This window comes from Schistocerca cancellata, chromosome 5 (assembly GCF_023864275.1).
Source record: "Schistocerca cancellata isolate TAMUIC-IGC-003103 chromosome 5, iqSchCanc2.1, whole genome shotgun sequence".
NCBI classification, from domain to species: Eukaryota; Metazoa; Arthropoda; class Insecta; order Orthoptera; family Acrididae; genus Schistocerca; species Schistocerca cancellata.
In genome coordinates, this window is record NC_064630.1 from 252,659,858 (window position 1) to 252,676,602 (window position 16,745).

Consider the following 16,745-nt stretch of genomic DNA (forward strand, 5'->3'; position numbering starts at 1 on the left):
AATATTCTAATTTACTTAAGACAATGCTGTGTTTCACACAGTCAAAGGCTTTTTACAGGTCACAGAAAATGCCAGTAGCCTCTAATTTATTATCTAATGAATTAAGTACATTCTCACTGTAAGTGTAAATAGCTTTCTCTCTATCAGAACCCTTCAGAAATCCAAACTGTGACTTAGACATTATATTATTTGCAGCCACATGCTTACAGAGACACTTGAACGCAATGTTTTCAACACAACCTCCTTGTAAAGCGGCTTAACTTCAGCATATTTTAGCCAGTCTGGAAATGTTCTGCTGATAATAGATTGATTACACAAATAACTTAAGATAGAACTCAACTTGCATGAGCACTCTTTGATTAACTTTGTTGATATAATACTTAGATTTTAAGGATTTTATGATGGATGCTTCCTCTTTGGGAGACACTCATTTCCATTTTACTGAAATTATTTTTAAAGACTGGTCCCAGATATTCCATTGCACAGTTCACCGAACCTGATAACCTCATGCTGTCAGTAACAGAAATGAAGTACTTGTTTAAGAGGTTTGCAACACTACATGTACTTGTTACCAAAGTCTCATTTATTTTTAGAGCTATTTGTTCTTCCTTTTTCACCCACCTACCTCTGTCTTCACAATATCCCACACACTTTTTATTTTGTTACCTAAGGTAATTATCTTTTTCCCCATAATAAAGCTGCTTCGATTTCTGGATTACTTACTTCAATATTTTGCAGTATTCTTTGTAATACATTACAGTTCTAACATCAGAGCTGTTTCCTATATTTTTGATATTCCTACCTGGAGTTTCCATTTTTTAAGTTCAAATTAAAAGTGGTTTCAAGTGAAATTTATGCAACAAAGCATGCTGTCTTTCATGCAGTCAAAGTGCTTTTAGATTTTTATGTTTATTTTTGTACATGATATGATATGAACGTATTTCTATTTAACATCAGTACCAAAAAATATTTGTTGCAATGAATGTAAATTTTTACTGCATCTATCTGAAAAGCAATCAGTTGCAAAGTAATAAGTAAAGAATGATAAACAGTTTATGTCTCATTTAGGCATGATGATGACATTATCAAGCAATACATGTCACAGTACAGTTTCCATTAAGTGTTTCTAACCATTCCTTATTATTGGTTATCTTTAAGGTAACTAACATAATTGCATTCCAAATTAACATTTTTTTATGTTCATAGTACATGTCTTTTACATGTAAGCTAGTGTGCGTGTGCATTTTGTCAAGTTACTGCTTTATTTTTGCCACACAATATTCACGTGATTACCAAGTCATTAAAGTTATTTATTAAATTAACTTTCGCTCATTTCTGGAGCTGCCAACTGTCTTATTCTGCAGTTTAAATTCATTTAAACTAAGTTCTGACATTCAAAATTACAGCTATCTATGATGAAATTTTCATTTAACATCATTTATTTACATTTTTGGTATCTTTGTACACAGTAACACTCACAAGTGATGGTGATCAGGTCATAACTATCTATATTCCTTCAGTAAGCACTGGTCTTCGGATTCAATGCCTTGTTTCTACTAACAGTGCAACATTAGGTACATGTGTCATTATAAACCTTACATGCACTGTAGAGTGTATGTATATCATAAGCTGACATATTCCACATAATAATAGTTATCATGAATATGGTATATGGAAAATATAACTAACTAATTAACTACCTATAAAAACAAAAAAAGCCTAGTGGTTATGACAAAAGTCATGTTGTCTCAACATCAGCTCCTATGAAATACTTTATTATTTTCGATTCTTACTAACTGTTATGCATAAGATGTTTTACAATTTACTATCTGCATGGAGATGTGATCTCACTGTATGCAACTCTTAAGTATTACTTATGTAAGGAATGAAAACAGCCCCAAACTTAGTGGATATTGTTTGGGCAGGATAAATAATTTATTTTTTCCTCTGTGTAAATAAATGTATAAAATGATATGAAACTCTATGTAAGCAAAAGGTTTAATTATCTTGGAAAAAACGACATTTTGTCTATGGAGTGCAATATTGATTCTCTTGTAAATTATTTTTTTGTTTATTGAAACTTCCTGGCAGATTAAAACTGTGTGCCCGACCGAGATTCGAACTTGGGACCTTTGCCTTTCACGGGCAAGTACTCTACCAACTGAGCTACCGAAGCACGACTCACGCCTGGTACTCACAGCTTTACTTCTGCCAGTACCTCGTCTCCTACCTTCCAAACTTGTACTCAAAAAGGGTGTATTGTTTCAGATCAGTCATTAGCTGCCTAACAATGTCACCGTGAAACAGTCTCGTTGATCTGATGCAGTGATACAGCTGGAGTGCAGGGATGGTCACAGTTACATAAGGGATTAAAGCAATTACAAAATTTATCTGTTTCATGTTTTGTTCTGCAGGAATAGAACCTCCAGTGAAGCATTACATTACATTATGGTGTTTCACATTCAACCAGTTCGAATTCATAATAATATTTTCAATATATTCAATATTTTTGTTGTTATAATATTTTCAAAAGATATAAATTATATTAAAACCATAGAAAAAAAACAATATAACTCCTTTAACATGAACTTTACATAAAGGCATTATGTACAGTGAGAAGTCTGGTAATTTATGTATACACAAAAATACTATAACTGAAAAACTTTTTGTGCATTACAATAATTAGTAAAAATGAAAACTGCTGACTTTGGTATGACACAACTTTTGACAAATGTCTGCAAGCTGTGGGGCATCAACTACTAAAAAATGTTATGACTAAACAAAATCAATTAAATAGTATTTTTACATATTCAGTAACATCTTTAGTTACCTACATATAAATTATTTTTATGAGCTTTCCTGACTAACTTAATGTGAAGTTCAGCCACTGTATAAGACAGGGAATTCAGAAATACTGTCAGCCTCCAGATAAGTTTCACTTTTATTAATATTCTTAAAATTTTTAGAGAAAGTTATACATAAAGGACTTGTTGATCACGACTATAAATCACTTTTTGTCAAAGTAATAACTTGGACTTCTGAAGTGTTCCGATATAGAGAGCACTGTTTACACACACAGTGTGAATGCACTTCATTCATTACATAATAAATTACGGTCTACCAATATATTTTGAAATCTATCACAGGCATTTAATTGCATAGATCTTGATACACTTAGCTAAATTAATAAATGTCACAAGCAATTCTGTGAAGTAGTTCAAGTCATATTTCCCCAGCAGGAAACAAAGCATCAATTTGAATGTCAACTAATTACACATCAATTCCCACAAGATTCCTCACTTTTATTAATGACAGTACAATAATAACATTATGAGATGTTAAGTTTATTTTATTTGCTGATACAAACATTGTGACAACCGACAAATCAAATGTAACTTTGAAGTGTGCTATTAATGAATTTTTTATGGACATTAATAAATGGATTTGAGTCAACTCACTGTCAGGAAGAAACCTGACTACATGAAGTTCAGAATCTGCAATGAGTTTTCACGCAACATATGTAAAAAGTAACAAAATTAAAGAAAAGTGTCAGTGTCAAATTTTGTGATCAAAACATGACAAATTCAGCTGGGTGGATCACAGAATAGAAACATTGAAATTCCTGAATAAATATTTGTAATGTTCACCTTTTCAGACATCAGTGACTGAAAAGAAAAAAAAAAAAAAAAAAGTGGTGCATTTACTTTACTTGCATTCCATGATGTCATACTGAATCATGTTGCAGGATAACTCACTGCGCCAAACTGAAGCTTATAGAATTCAAGAGTATGCAGTACAAATTATTGCGGTGTAAATCCAAGTACCTTAAGATAGTCATGTAAAACATCAGCATGTTGCTACATTTTTCACTGTGGTAAAGTAAAGTTGTAAAAGTGTGCTGATGAATTTCTTAGTACAACTCACTGTTTTTGTCGATAATATAAATGGATAGATTAAAAAAATCTACTCACCAAGCAGCAGCAGGGGAACACACATACAAAAGGATTTAACGTTTACAAGCTTTCGGAGCCAGTGGCTCCTTCTTCTGGCAGAAGAGTTGAAGGGTAAGAAAGAGGCATGATGGAAAAGGACTACAGAGGTTTAGGGAAAGGGGTACAGTCCCGAAAAGTCACCTACAACCCTGGGTCAGGGGAGAATAACTGGACGGGATGAGAAAGAAAGGCTGATTGTTGGGGACTACACCGGATGAGATTTGCAAACCTGAGAGCTTAAAGGTGGAAGCCAGGGTAATATGCCAGACAGAGATTATTACTAAAACGTTGTTCACGAGTTAATAAGAGTGAAAATCTAAGTGCATTGTATGTAAGATAAGTGGGAGGGGGTTGGCAAAAAATAGACAAGTCAGAAAATGAAAGATGTAGAAAACTAAACTGGAATCTAAAATGGAGTAAAGAAAAGAGTAGTTACTGTTTTTGTTATTAGCTATATCAAGTAGCATACCTGACCTACAATCACCTTAGCATAATCTCATAAAACTACAAAGAGAGACAATAACTTTCCAGTATTTCAGAGGCAAAATTCCAGTACTGCAGACAGACACATTACAAATGAGAAAACTGTTCCCAGCTTTTGGAACCATTAGTTCCTTCCTTAAGGACCAAACAGTAATAGGTTGGGGAAGGGTATAAGAGAGAAAACAAATCACTTGGAGTCCATGATCAGAGAGACCCTCTCATTACGATGACCCCTCCTTTCTAATCTTCTCCAGGCGAGTCCTCCTACCATCTCAATGAAGAAATTTACAGTCTTGAAAGGTACAGACAGGCTTTTCACTTTTAAATGTGTACCAGCAGTTCTGGGATATCATCTCCTTAAGGTGAATATTCAACAGCCACTCTGTCTCTTGTAATTTTATTGTGTTCTCAAGAGAATCTTCCTTTTCATGTGATTATAATTATCTTATATTACTTATTATATTGTCTTATATTATTTACAATATAATTGTCTTATATTAGTGAAGTTGTAGGTGGTAGTAGTACTTATGTAGTCCCTCTGCAAGCTTTGTTTATACGTACTCGTAGTCACAAGAAGGTAGATGATGATGAGGCTGTATATTTTTGGTGTAAAGGACATGGTGGTTGTGAAGATCTGTCACTTGCTGGTGACTTAACTCTGTATTATCATAAATAATGCGTTGGCCTTGAATAAAAAGACTACATGTTGAGCTTGCCAAAAGCCGAGAAGCGGTTCTTCTTCGTGTTATAGCTCTCTAGGGCACTCTGGAATGCTCTCTGGGTCATCTACAATGCCCCTGTGTCTTTGTGAATGCACGTGTCTCTGTGAGCTGTAACTGGTCATCACAGTTAAAGACTTGTTTGGTTAAATGGCACAACTGCTTAAAGAAGCTGTTAAGGTAGTGGGACAGGGCTTGGCACAGGCTCTTGTATTACTAGACCCGCAATGGAGAAAAATTCATTTCCGGCAGCGCAACTGGCGGGAAATGCATTTAAATGATAGCGGTAAGCTTTTTAATTAATATGTAAATGGAAAAAAATGTATATTATTTTTACTTATTTTCATATCCAAAAGGACACGCTCACTCAGGTCTATGAAAGGAACATTAGCATATTAGTTTTTTTTGTAAATATGTGCTGTGTATTTACCTTCCCTGGCATGTTTTACATCCTTGAATATCTCTTCACAAAGGACTGAATAGTGCATCCAATTTAAAACTATACCATCAATTTACAAATGTAAGAACAAATACTTATTGTGCAAGAAATTAAAAGTCAGCAGGTGGTCCACATATCCTCTCCCATCAGGTCTGGTTCCTTATGGTTACCACTTTCTGGCTTCATGAATAATTAGGAAGAGTGAACATTATTGCAGCAAACATATGGAGGTACTTCAAATTTACTGTATGACCCACACTGGTCCATCACAAAAATATTTTTAATACCTCAGAAATATGCACTGAACATAACTTAAGTTCTGCTGAAGATTAATAAGCTATATACTTCCAGCGTGAGAAGCCTTGTACTTCTGTGATTTAACTTATCTTGCAAACAATAAAATGCTCACTACAATATTCAATAAAAGCTTCTAAGATATAATTTTTGAATGTATCTTTGGAATATTAATGAAAACATTTGAAGCAGAGTGACTTTAGATATCTCTTTCAGCCTTTCTCAGTCAGTTCCCTTTTCCTGATAAACTGCATGGCAGGTATTAAATCTTGTTTCCCAATGCAAGTACTGCCCCTCATGAATGGCTGCAAAGGCTCTGGAATGATGACAGTCCCATCATGTTGTTGATGCGTTTCAATTATAGCTATAAGCATCCGAGGTACAGCACACGCAGTTCCATTCACAGTATGTGCATGGATGGTACAATCTGGTACACCTGTTGGCTTGTATCTGTAAAAACAATAATAACTGTAAGTCAAAGTAGAGATGGTGCTCTCATTATACAGTGGAATCATTTTTCAACAAATCTCGACATTTTTAAATGAAGATTCAGAATACGAACCAGAACCTATTAGGTCACCTGAATACTCTTTAATTGCAAACCAACCACATGTCAAGTCATTGAGTTTAATGTTAAGCTCATGTTTGCAATGATTAATCATCATCACACTAATTTTTATATTTTCCCTAACCACAATTACACAAACTACCATAGGTAAACAATTTGAAGGTTCAGTAAATAACACAATACTTTACTGTATTTGCATGTTTGGACTTTATGGAACCTACGATATTGCCATGAGGTATGCATGCTGCATGCTGTGTGGCGTAGCAGTTACAACTGATGGCTGGTGTACTGCAGGTTGCCAGTTCAAACCCAACCACTCACAATTATTTGTTATTTATGTTTAATAGTTGTGTAGGATCTCAAAATTTATATGTTTGTAATGTTTGTGTATGCTGGAAATTTAGATGCTTGTATAAACAGCTATGCTGGAGATCTAGGAGTTCACTACTGTTTTGGCTGTAAGTTGGTGTTTGTAATAAACATACTTTCTGTGCTAAGTGTTGTACTTCATTGACGATCCTTACTTTCGAATTTGGACTTCATTGTGGTTATGATGCACTATTGCTACATAACATCTAAATCACTGTGTCTCCAATTAGGCGATGTAAAAGACATTGTCTTCATTGGCAGGAATCTGAATACAAGGAGTACATTGTTCCCATGGTCTGTATGTTCAGGAGACCAATGGATTCCAAGACAGCAGTACGTCAGGTAGATGGGTTGGTTGGTTGGAGAAGGGACCAAACTATGCAGTCATCAGTCCCTCTGACCTCAGATTAACTAAAACCAATAAAATCTCACTTTAGGAGAGGGAACTGCAATGTCCATGAAATGATAAACTAATGACAGGAAGGAAGGAAAAGGGCGGTGGAAGAGGTGAGGGAAAGAAAGTGACTAATGACAAGGGCAGGAAGGAAGAAGCACAGGAGACAAGAGAGACACTCAAGACATAACAGACCCTATAAGGAAAGGAGTGGGAAGGCAGAGGTCCAGGGTGTACAACCAAGTCCAGTTGAAGCCAATCCAGTCGGGGCGAAGGGGGTAGCAAGAGGGCCTGCCATCCCCTCCACTCACCGATAAGGTGGAAGGTCCCTACCTTAAATAAAGTGACAAAAAGCCCATCACGAATAAAACTTAAAACGAGATCTGCCACTGAGGCATTGTCAGCCAACACCAGGGGCAGCGAGTCTGGAAAGCTAAAAGCCCATCATAGGGTGGCTAAGTTGGGGCAGTTCAATAAGATGTGAGCCACAGTCAACATCGATCCACAATGACAGAGGGGGGGGGGGGGGGGGGGGGGTCCTTAAGTTGGAGGAGATAAATGTGAGTCAAAAAAGTATGGCCGATGTGGAGCCAGCATAGGACCACAGAGGCCTTACAAGAAGCCCATAAGGAGGACAGCCATAGAGTTGTAGAACCCTTAATTGCCCTGAGCTTGTTCGATGAAGAAAGAGTGATCCATTCTGCATCGCAAAGGCACAAAACCTGACGACGTAATGCCGAGCGAAGGTCTATTTCCGGAATACCAATAGCAAGAGATGGCCTGGCAGTAGCTAATTTAGCCAGTTAATTGGCAAGATCATTGCCAGGAATCCCAACATGGCCTGGGATCCAAATGAAAACCACTGAGCATCCAAGTTGAGCGAGGAGAGAAAGAGAGTCCTGGACAGCGATGACCAATGGGAGGCGAGGGAAGCACTGGCCGATAGCATGCAAACCGCTCAATGAGTCACTACAGATAGTGAAGGATAGCCCTGAGCAGGGGCAGATATGGTCTAGTGCACGCAAGATGGCTACCAATTCTGCAGTAAAAACACTACAGCCATCTGGCAAGGAACAAAGTTCCGTGCATTGCGCATAGGTGTAAGCAAAACCAGTGCGGCCAGCAACCTTGGAGCCATCAGTATAGATCTCTTCTGAACCCTGAAAAGAACTGAGGAGACAGGAGAACTGGTGGCAAAGAGCCATCGGAGGGACAGAATCCTTTGAATCGATTGAGAGATCAAGACAGAGCTGTGGCCAAGAGATGCAGTGCGTGACCAGAGAAGAGAGGTGGTAAAGGCAATTGCTGGAGCTCAGAAAAGAGCGACTGAATGCGGACAGCCATGGTAAGCCCACATTGTGGCTGCCGCTGCGGCAGGGTGATCTCCATGTCTGGATAAAGGAGACCATAATTAGGGTGCTTTGGAGTGCAGCGAATGTGGATATCAGCTGTTGCTGGTGCAAAACTCGCAGTGGTGGAATCCCTACCTCTGCGAGAAGGCTAAGTACGGGGCTAGTCCGGAAGGCACCAGTCACAAGTCAGACCTCACAGTGGTGGATGGGGTCTAGTATCTGCAGTGTCGAAGGTGATGCAGAACCATAGACAGAACTTCCATAGTCTAAACGAGACTGGACCAATACTTGATACAATCACAGGAGAACAGAGCAGTCTGCACACCATGAGGTATTGCACAGACAAGTAAGAACATTGAGGTGGGACCAGCATGTCCTCTTCAGGTGGCAAAGATGAGAGAGCCATGTCAACTGGGCATTGAAGACCAGACCCAAGAAGCGATGGGTGTCCACCACCTTGAGGGACTGGCCATCAAGGAACAGTTCTAGATGGGGATGGACTGGATGGCAACAGCAGAAATGCACGACACACATCTTGGCATCTGAAAACTGAAAGCCATGGGAGAGAGCCCATGAGTGCGCCCGACAGATTGCCCCCTGTAGACGGCATTCTGCAGCACCCGTTACGGAGGAGGTGAGGTAGATACAAAAATTGTCAGCATACAAAGAGGAGGACACTGTCGGCCCAACAGCTGTCACCAGACCATTAATGGCTATGAGAAAGAGAGGGACACTCAGCATGGAACCCTGCGGAACTCCATTTTCTTGCCGATGGGGAGAGCTGTAGGAGGAGCCAACTTGGACCCAAAAAGAGCAACAAGAAAGGAAATTACGGATAAAACCGGGCAGAGTGCCACGAAGGCCCCATTCATGAAGAGTGGTGAGGATGTGGTGGTGCCAGGTGGTGTCATAGGCTTTATGTAGATCAAAGAAGACTACAAGGAGGTGGTGCCGATGGGCAAAAGCTGACCGGATAGCAGACTCCAGGTGGACCAGCGAAAACCACTTTGAGTCGATGACAAAAGGTCGCACGATTCAAGGATCCAAAACAGCCGCTGACTCACCATGTGTTCAAGGAGCTTGCAGAGGGTATTAGTAAGGCTAACTGGATGGTAGCTATCCAACTGAAGAGGCGATTTCCCTGACTTCAACACCGGAACAATGTTTTCCTGCCACTGGGTAGGAAAGACTCCCTCACTCCAAAGATGGTTGAAGAGGGTGTAATGGAACCAACAAATAGACACCATTTTGTTATATTATACACTAAAGTCGTGTTAAAAAAGCTTTTGCTTAAGATAATACTAAGTTAGATGTTGTGATCAATAATCGATATTTGAATTGTATGTTCTTTGTAGCTTATGACCGTGATCTTTGGTCTACAACGGGTTTTCGGCCACTTGAGTGTTGGCCGCTGTTGAGTGTAGTTGCATATTTAGTTTTGGCAATAAATGTGTTTTTGGTACAAAGAAACCATGGAATACTGCGTCATTTTTCGATAGTCCAGTGATAATTAAAAAACCCGCACCTTTTCTTGGACCCAGAGCAGCAAAGGAATCATCGCCTAGACAATGAGAAGCCACATGGACAACGCAGACTCGGCAGCATCAACAAAGGAGACATCATGGCCAGCTCTACTAAAGTACTATACAGCCATTAGCCACAACATAACGGTGTCCTTATGGAGATAACTTTTCCTGCACAGTAGAGCGGGTTCATGGCAAGGGTCAGTATACAATGGTGGCCAGCCACCGATAAGTGTTGGAGCATTTGGTTATGTATCTGATCCGGTCCAGGAGTCATGTCAGGACAAAGGGTGAGGACGCTGGAAAATTCCCACTTGCTGAATGGGGAATTACATGGCTCCAAGCAGTGAGAAACAAAAGACGAAGGAAGTCGTTCTGAACGCTCTTTCAGGAGAAGTAACGTGAGTGGATACTGAGCCAGTGTCGAAACTTGAGCAAAATGTTGAGCGAAATTTTCTGCTACAAAGTCCAGATTGGTAAGGATAACACCATGCACAGAAATTCCTGCAACCCTGGTGGGAGGACGGTGTCCAAAGAGTGTGAAGAGGGGGTGTGGGGTCCAATGGCAGCTACATATCGTTCCCAGCAAATCCGTTTCTGAAATCTGATCAGGTAGCGGGCCCAGGCGTGGAGTCGTTTGAAGACTAGGAGAAGAGCAGTAGAAGTGTGCTGCTTGAAGTGTTGAAGAACATGGTGGCGGTCTTTTATGGCTGCAGCAATTTCTGGAGTCCACCAAGGGACCATCTTCCAGCGGGGGAGCCTGAAGAAGAAGGGATTGCTGAAACAGCTGCTGAAAGGGTAGCGGCAGTCAAAGTCTGAGTAGATTCATCGACAATGTTGTGTGGCAATACAGGGGGGATGGAAGCAGAGGAGAAGGCACCCCAATCAGACTTAGATATGGCCCACCTAGGAGGGTGACAGAGCAAGAGACACTGAAGGAAGGCCAAAACAATCGGGTAATGGTCGCTGTCACATAAGTCATTGTGGATGCCCCACTGAATGGAGGGAAGAAGGCCGGGACTGCAGATGGAGTAGTCAGTAGTTGAGAAAGTGCCGTGTGCTACACTAAAGTGTGTGGGAGCACCTGTGTTTAGTAAACAGAGGTCAAGCCCTGCCAGAACAGCTTCAACTGCCCTGCCCAGGGCAGTAGTCGTATGACTACCCCAAAGAGGGTTGTGGGCTTTAAAGACCCCTAATAACAGGAAGGGAGAAGGGAGTTGTTGAAGAAGGGTGTTGAGGGTATGGGATGTGGGTGGTCTGTCAGGTGGAAGGCAGAGATTACAGATTGTGATGGGAGTGGCCAGATGGAACCTGACAGCAATGGCTTCCAGAGTGGTATGGAGGGGAACCTATTTACTAACAATGTCCTTGCGGACCAAGATGCACACACCACCAGAAGCCCCCAAGGGGCCAAATCGGTTCCGACAGAAAGCATGGAACCCACGAAGGGCAGGTGAGTAAGAATTGAGCGCAATACAAGTGACAGAGTAGAAGGAAAGAAGGGGCTGAAACTCTGGAAGGTGACACAAATATCCAAAGTGTAAGCGAATGGATTGGAGTCGGTCACACAACTGAGTAGCTATCCGTCACCGATAAGGATGGGGTAATATCCATATAGGTTGGGTCAGACTCTGTGGGTTCATTGACTGTAGGAGGGGAAGGCTGCACCTCAGGGGATACCACAGGGGCCTTGCCCTTGTTCCTGCATTTCTGCTGCTTCTCTTGGGAAGGAAGAGAAGGGTAGACATCAGCAACGGCAATCTTGGCACCCACCAGTCGTGGATCACACTGCCGATGTGGAGCAGTAGATCGCCTTTCAGGAGGGTGCCGGGAAAAGGAGTCCCAGGAGGGAGCTCCAGTACAAGCGGCCGCCGAAGGAGGAGAGCACTTCTCTGGCAGGGGAAGGGGAGCAGCACCCGAAGGGGTGGGTATGGGTACTGAGGGGGAGTGGGAGAGAGGGGGGAGGAGGAGGAGGCTGAAGGCATGGGGTGAAGGGGGCAGGGCTGGGAAGAGGCAGGGGTAGGACAGGGAATGGATGTAATTGAAGCAAAGTAGAAGTCATAGACACGGGATGGAGCCGGTCAAATTTTTGACGAGCCTCAGTGTAGGTGAGCTGATCTAAGATTTTATACTCTTGAATCCTCCTTCCTTTCAGAAACACCAGGCATGTAGGCAAGCGTGAAAAATGCTGTTCATTACAATTTACACACATTGGCGGGGGGGGGGGGGGGGATGCGTAGGCACTCCCCTCATGGATGGGGTAATGGGGTACCCACAGTCACCACAGACGGGATCAGTGGTGCAGCGGGAAGACATATGTCCAAACCGTAAGCATTTAAAAGCACCTCGTCGGTGGTGGAATATAAGGTTTTACATCACACCGGTACACCATTACCTTGACCTTCTCTGGGAGGACATCCCCCTCGAAGGCCAGGATAAAGACGCCTGTAGCGATGCGATTGTTTGGAGGGCCTCGCTGCACACGGCGGATAAAATGAACCCATCACCACTTGAGGTTAGCACGGAGCTCCTCGTCAATTTGCAGAAGATCTCGGTGGAAAATAATGCCCTGTACTGAGTTCAAAGATTGGTGGGGCGTGATGGAGACTGGGATGTCACCGAGACAGTCACAAGCATGCAGGGCACCAGATTGGGCAGCAGAAGATGTCTTGATGAGCAAAGCACCGGACTGCATTTTACTCACCAATTCAACTTTGCCATACTTATCTTCAATTGTCTACACAAAAAACAAAGGCTTGGTTGTGGCAAAACTATCACCATCCGATCGGGTACAAACCAGGTATCAAGGGAAAGGTTTCAACCCAAGCCGGCGAGCTTGACCCTCCTCCCACGGGGTGGCCAGAGAGGGGAAAGCCGAAGGATCAGGAGAAGGAGTGCCACATCTGCTATCACTCTTAGAGACGGCCACAGAATGGCCATGATGGTGAAGCTTTTGTCGCTTCATGCGCAAGGCGTCCGCCCTAGTACCATCCACTCCAATCAGGGGCTCGCACCATGGGTGCCACCCAGCCACAGCAAGGGCCGTCTGGCATGGCAGCCATTGCCGGGAGTTCTGGTGCCCCAAAACGATGAGCATCGACTCCTGGGCATACACGAGGCATTAACAGTTCAGTTACTAGTAGTGTGATCCCTGTGGTTTCAGGGGGCTCAGCCTAGTAGGTACTTAACAGCCCCACCACACGGACTGGCTACCGTGCTGGTGACCTAGCAGGAGGGGGGCCAGGATAGAAAGGGAAAGGGGGGAAAGGAACCTGCGCCATGATAGCTAGGTAGGGAGTTCATCCCCAAATGGCTCACAGTGAACGGAAAATTTTGGAAATGGAGGTCAAACCCCAAGGGGACCAAAAACGCCGAAAAGGAGATGGAAACAGCAAACTAAACAATAGCACAGACCAAAACAAAGCCAGGAGGATAGCCAGGTTGACATAAAGAAGTCCACTAAGAGGGAAAGGAGGGGGCAGGGACAAAGGAGCAAGGATAGGGAGGGAGAGGAACAGGGATGGTAATGCAGCCTGGAAAGGAAAGGAAAGGAAAGGAAAGGAAAGGAAAGGAAAGGAGGCTGTAATAGCTCGGGGACCCGTGTGCACCACACACGTACCCACAAAAAGACTGTGGGCCCCCTGGGGAGAGCAGTACGTCAGCTGCACATCAGGCATCCATCAGTGTCTGCTGCAGAGGCTGGTTAGGACCCAATGAAATGGCTGAAAGGATTTGACAGGGCCACAAACTACAACAGTGGGATAACATGATGTAGCTGCTGGTAAGCATTTTGAGATGTGAGGTCAGGGTCCAAGAAACTCTTCTGTTCCTGACATTTCATCCAGTGCAGTCCTGGACAAAATGTCAGGAGCAGAAGAGTTTCTTGGACCATGACCTCACATACCAAAAGGTTTACCAGCAGCTATGTCATCTGGTCATGAAAGCTTTCATTCTATGATAACATGATGTGTTTGGCAAGTGTGTACCTTTGCATGGATGGCACAGCCCAGCAGTGGTTTGAGAACTCAGAAGCTTGGATGACTTCCAGGCCAAACCGAAGAAAAATTTTGGCAACAGTAAGCAGAATGTCAGTTTCGTGACAGAAAAATTGTAGAAAAAGTCCCAACATCATGGGGAAATGACACAGTCCTACATATAGAAGGTTTTAGCTGTGTGCCACATTAACAATCTACATATGACAGACACTGAGAAAATCTCACATTTCATGTAATGAACTGCAGAAGACACGTTCCAGAACTGAAGCCAGAATGGGTCGATAGGCTTAATCTGTGAAAGGCAGAAGAAGAAGAAGAAGAAGAAGAAGAAGAAGAAATGTTCCAATCTTTTCTGGTAAAGGATGTCTATCACAATAAAAGAGGTATTCCTCGAGTGGTGCCAACTCTTTGTGGAAATTTGATGATACTGTGCCAACACCCTCTGTGCAATTTTTGAACGAAACCATTCCACTTTTTGCTGTTAAAACATTTGGTAATACGTCAGTATAGAACACATTATGGAAGGAGGAGCTTCGACATAAGCTGAACTTGCTGAAAGCCAAAGTATCATCTTATGAACTGCAAGCCTACTTTGAGGAAGTGCAACAGAAAAAAAGTAGGATGATAGAGGTCTGTAGGGTATTTGTGGAAGACAACCAAGACCTTGTATCTCTCATACAACTGGCTGTAAGAGAAGAAATATAGCATTTTATGGCAGCCAGAACTGTCAGACTGAGTAAGCATGAGACAGCAGGCATGAATGACGACTCTACACATCAGAAGGTAATTGAGAATTTTGAAGAAGTGGTGTATTGGTTCTCAGCACCCATCTCCACCACCAGCTGAACTTGCCATGAAGAATGTAGTTGGCCAATTGAGACTTATGCGACAGTTGTGAAACAACGACCCAGCATCTGGCTACCGCACTACAATTAACTTCTCTTCCAGGTACAACTACCCAGAGAAGAACAGACTTCTGGAGGACAGAGGACTACATGCTGGTATGCTTCTAATGTGGATGCCCTAGGCACATGGTGCACTACTCCAGAAAAAGAAGATTACTTTTTGATGACTACTACAGCATCAGATATCAACCATCACAACAATTATATTCAAGGTAGTCGACTGCGGACAATTATAGTTGACCTGCGGGATGAAGATTTATTTATTTATTTGCTATTTTCTTTTAGTATGTTACCTAGATACCTGAACAGATAAAATGTTGCACATGAATTAGTACAAATGAAAATAACAAAATATTTTAATGTGATTTCATGTGAGTAAGTACAGGGTGACACACGGGAGACGGACAGTTTTCAACTGCGTAGTACAGAGTGGTGGGAGGTGATTGTGGTGGGGATAGATCTGATCTACACAAGACGCCATTTCATTTACTCAGTAACTATGGAGCAGTGGGACTTGCAACGTCGAGTGTTTGTCTATGACAGTTTCATGAAAAGTGGTGAGTCTATTATTCCTATGCAGCGATTGTTTCGTGCGCGGTTTAATGTCGGTCGACACGGAGCTGTTCTGAGCCATAACACAATCCTCAGATAGGTGGAAAACTTCGGATCAACTGAAAACATACTGGATAAGAAGCATCCTGGCCCGAGATGCACAGTAACGACACCAGAAAATGTAGAAAGGGTAAGGCAAGCGGCAGTCAGAAGCCCAGGATGGTCAGCTAGACGTCATGCTAGTGAGTTACGAATCAATCGTGAATCAGTTAGACGAATTTTGCATAAAGAATTAAAATTCCATCCCTACAAAATGCTCATTGTCCAACAACTTAAGGAAACTGATTTTGCTGTATGAGAAGACTTCACTTACAGAATGCAAGTGATTTTGGGATCGAATGAAAATGAAATTTTATTGATGAGCGATGAAGCTCATTTTCATTTAAACGGGACCGTGATTAAGCAAAACCCACATTACTGGGCTCCAGAGCATCCACACCTTATCTACCAGCGTCCTCTACACTCAGAAAAAGTAACAGTCTGGTGTGCACTTGGCTCTGTTGGCATTATTGGACCTTATTTTTTTGAAGAGAACGGGGCCACAGTTACTGTTAATTTGGTTCGTTACATTTGTATGCTTGAAACATTCTTGAAACCAGAACTAAGAAGATGACGAAGCCCTTTAAAATGCGTTTGGTTCCAGTAGGATGGGGCAACATCGCACACCACAAATACTCAAATGACAGTTCTTAGACGCTTGATTCTTGGCCGGATTATCTCACATTTTGGCAATGTTCCTTGGCGTCCCAGGTCTCCAGACTTGTCAGTGTGAGAGTACCTTAAGAACTGTGTCTATAACCACAAACCATGAAATTTGGATGAGTTGAAGAATGCAATCATTCAAGAAATTGCTGCCATCCCTGCAGAGATTTTAGTCCGTGTGATGGAGGATTTTGAGAAGAGACTTGAGTCCTGCATTCGAAATGATGGACATCACCTTGATGACATTATTTTTCACAAATAACTTTGTTAACTAAAATGGCAAATAATGAGCTTTGATTTTGTGAAAATAAACATGCATTAATTTTAAAGTTGGCTGAGTATTATTTCATTAAAAACTGTCCGTCTGCCTTGTGTCACCCTTTATAAATAAGCATTAT

General features: G+C 42.0%; 1 protein-coding gene across 1 annotated transcript in view; it reads right to left on the minus strand.

Moving 5' to 3' along the window:
* Window positions 1-5,892: 5,892 nt before the first annotated feature.
* The window catches only part of LOC126188062 (uncharacterized), a 90,012-nt gene continuing 79,159 nt past the window's right edge, over window positions 5,893-16,745 (minus strand). Inside the window, exon 4 of the mRNA XM_049929505.1 lies at window positions 5,893-6,377. Coding sequence (XP_049785462.1) covers window positions 6,140-6,377 — 238 coding nt within the window. The 3' untranslated portion in view covers window positions 5,893-6,139. The remainder of the gene's footprint in view (window positions 6,378-16,745) is intronic.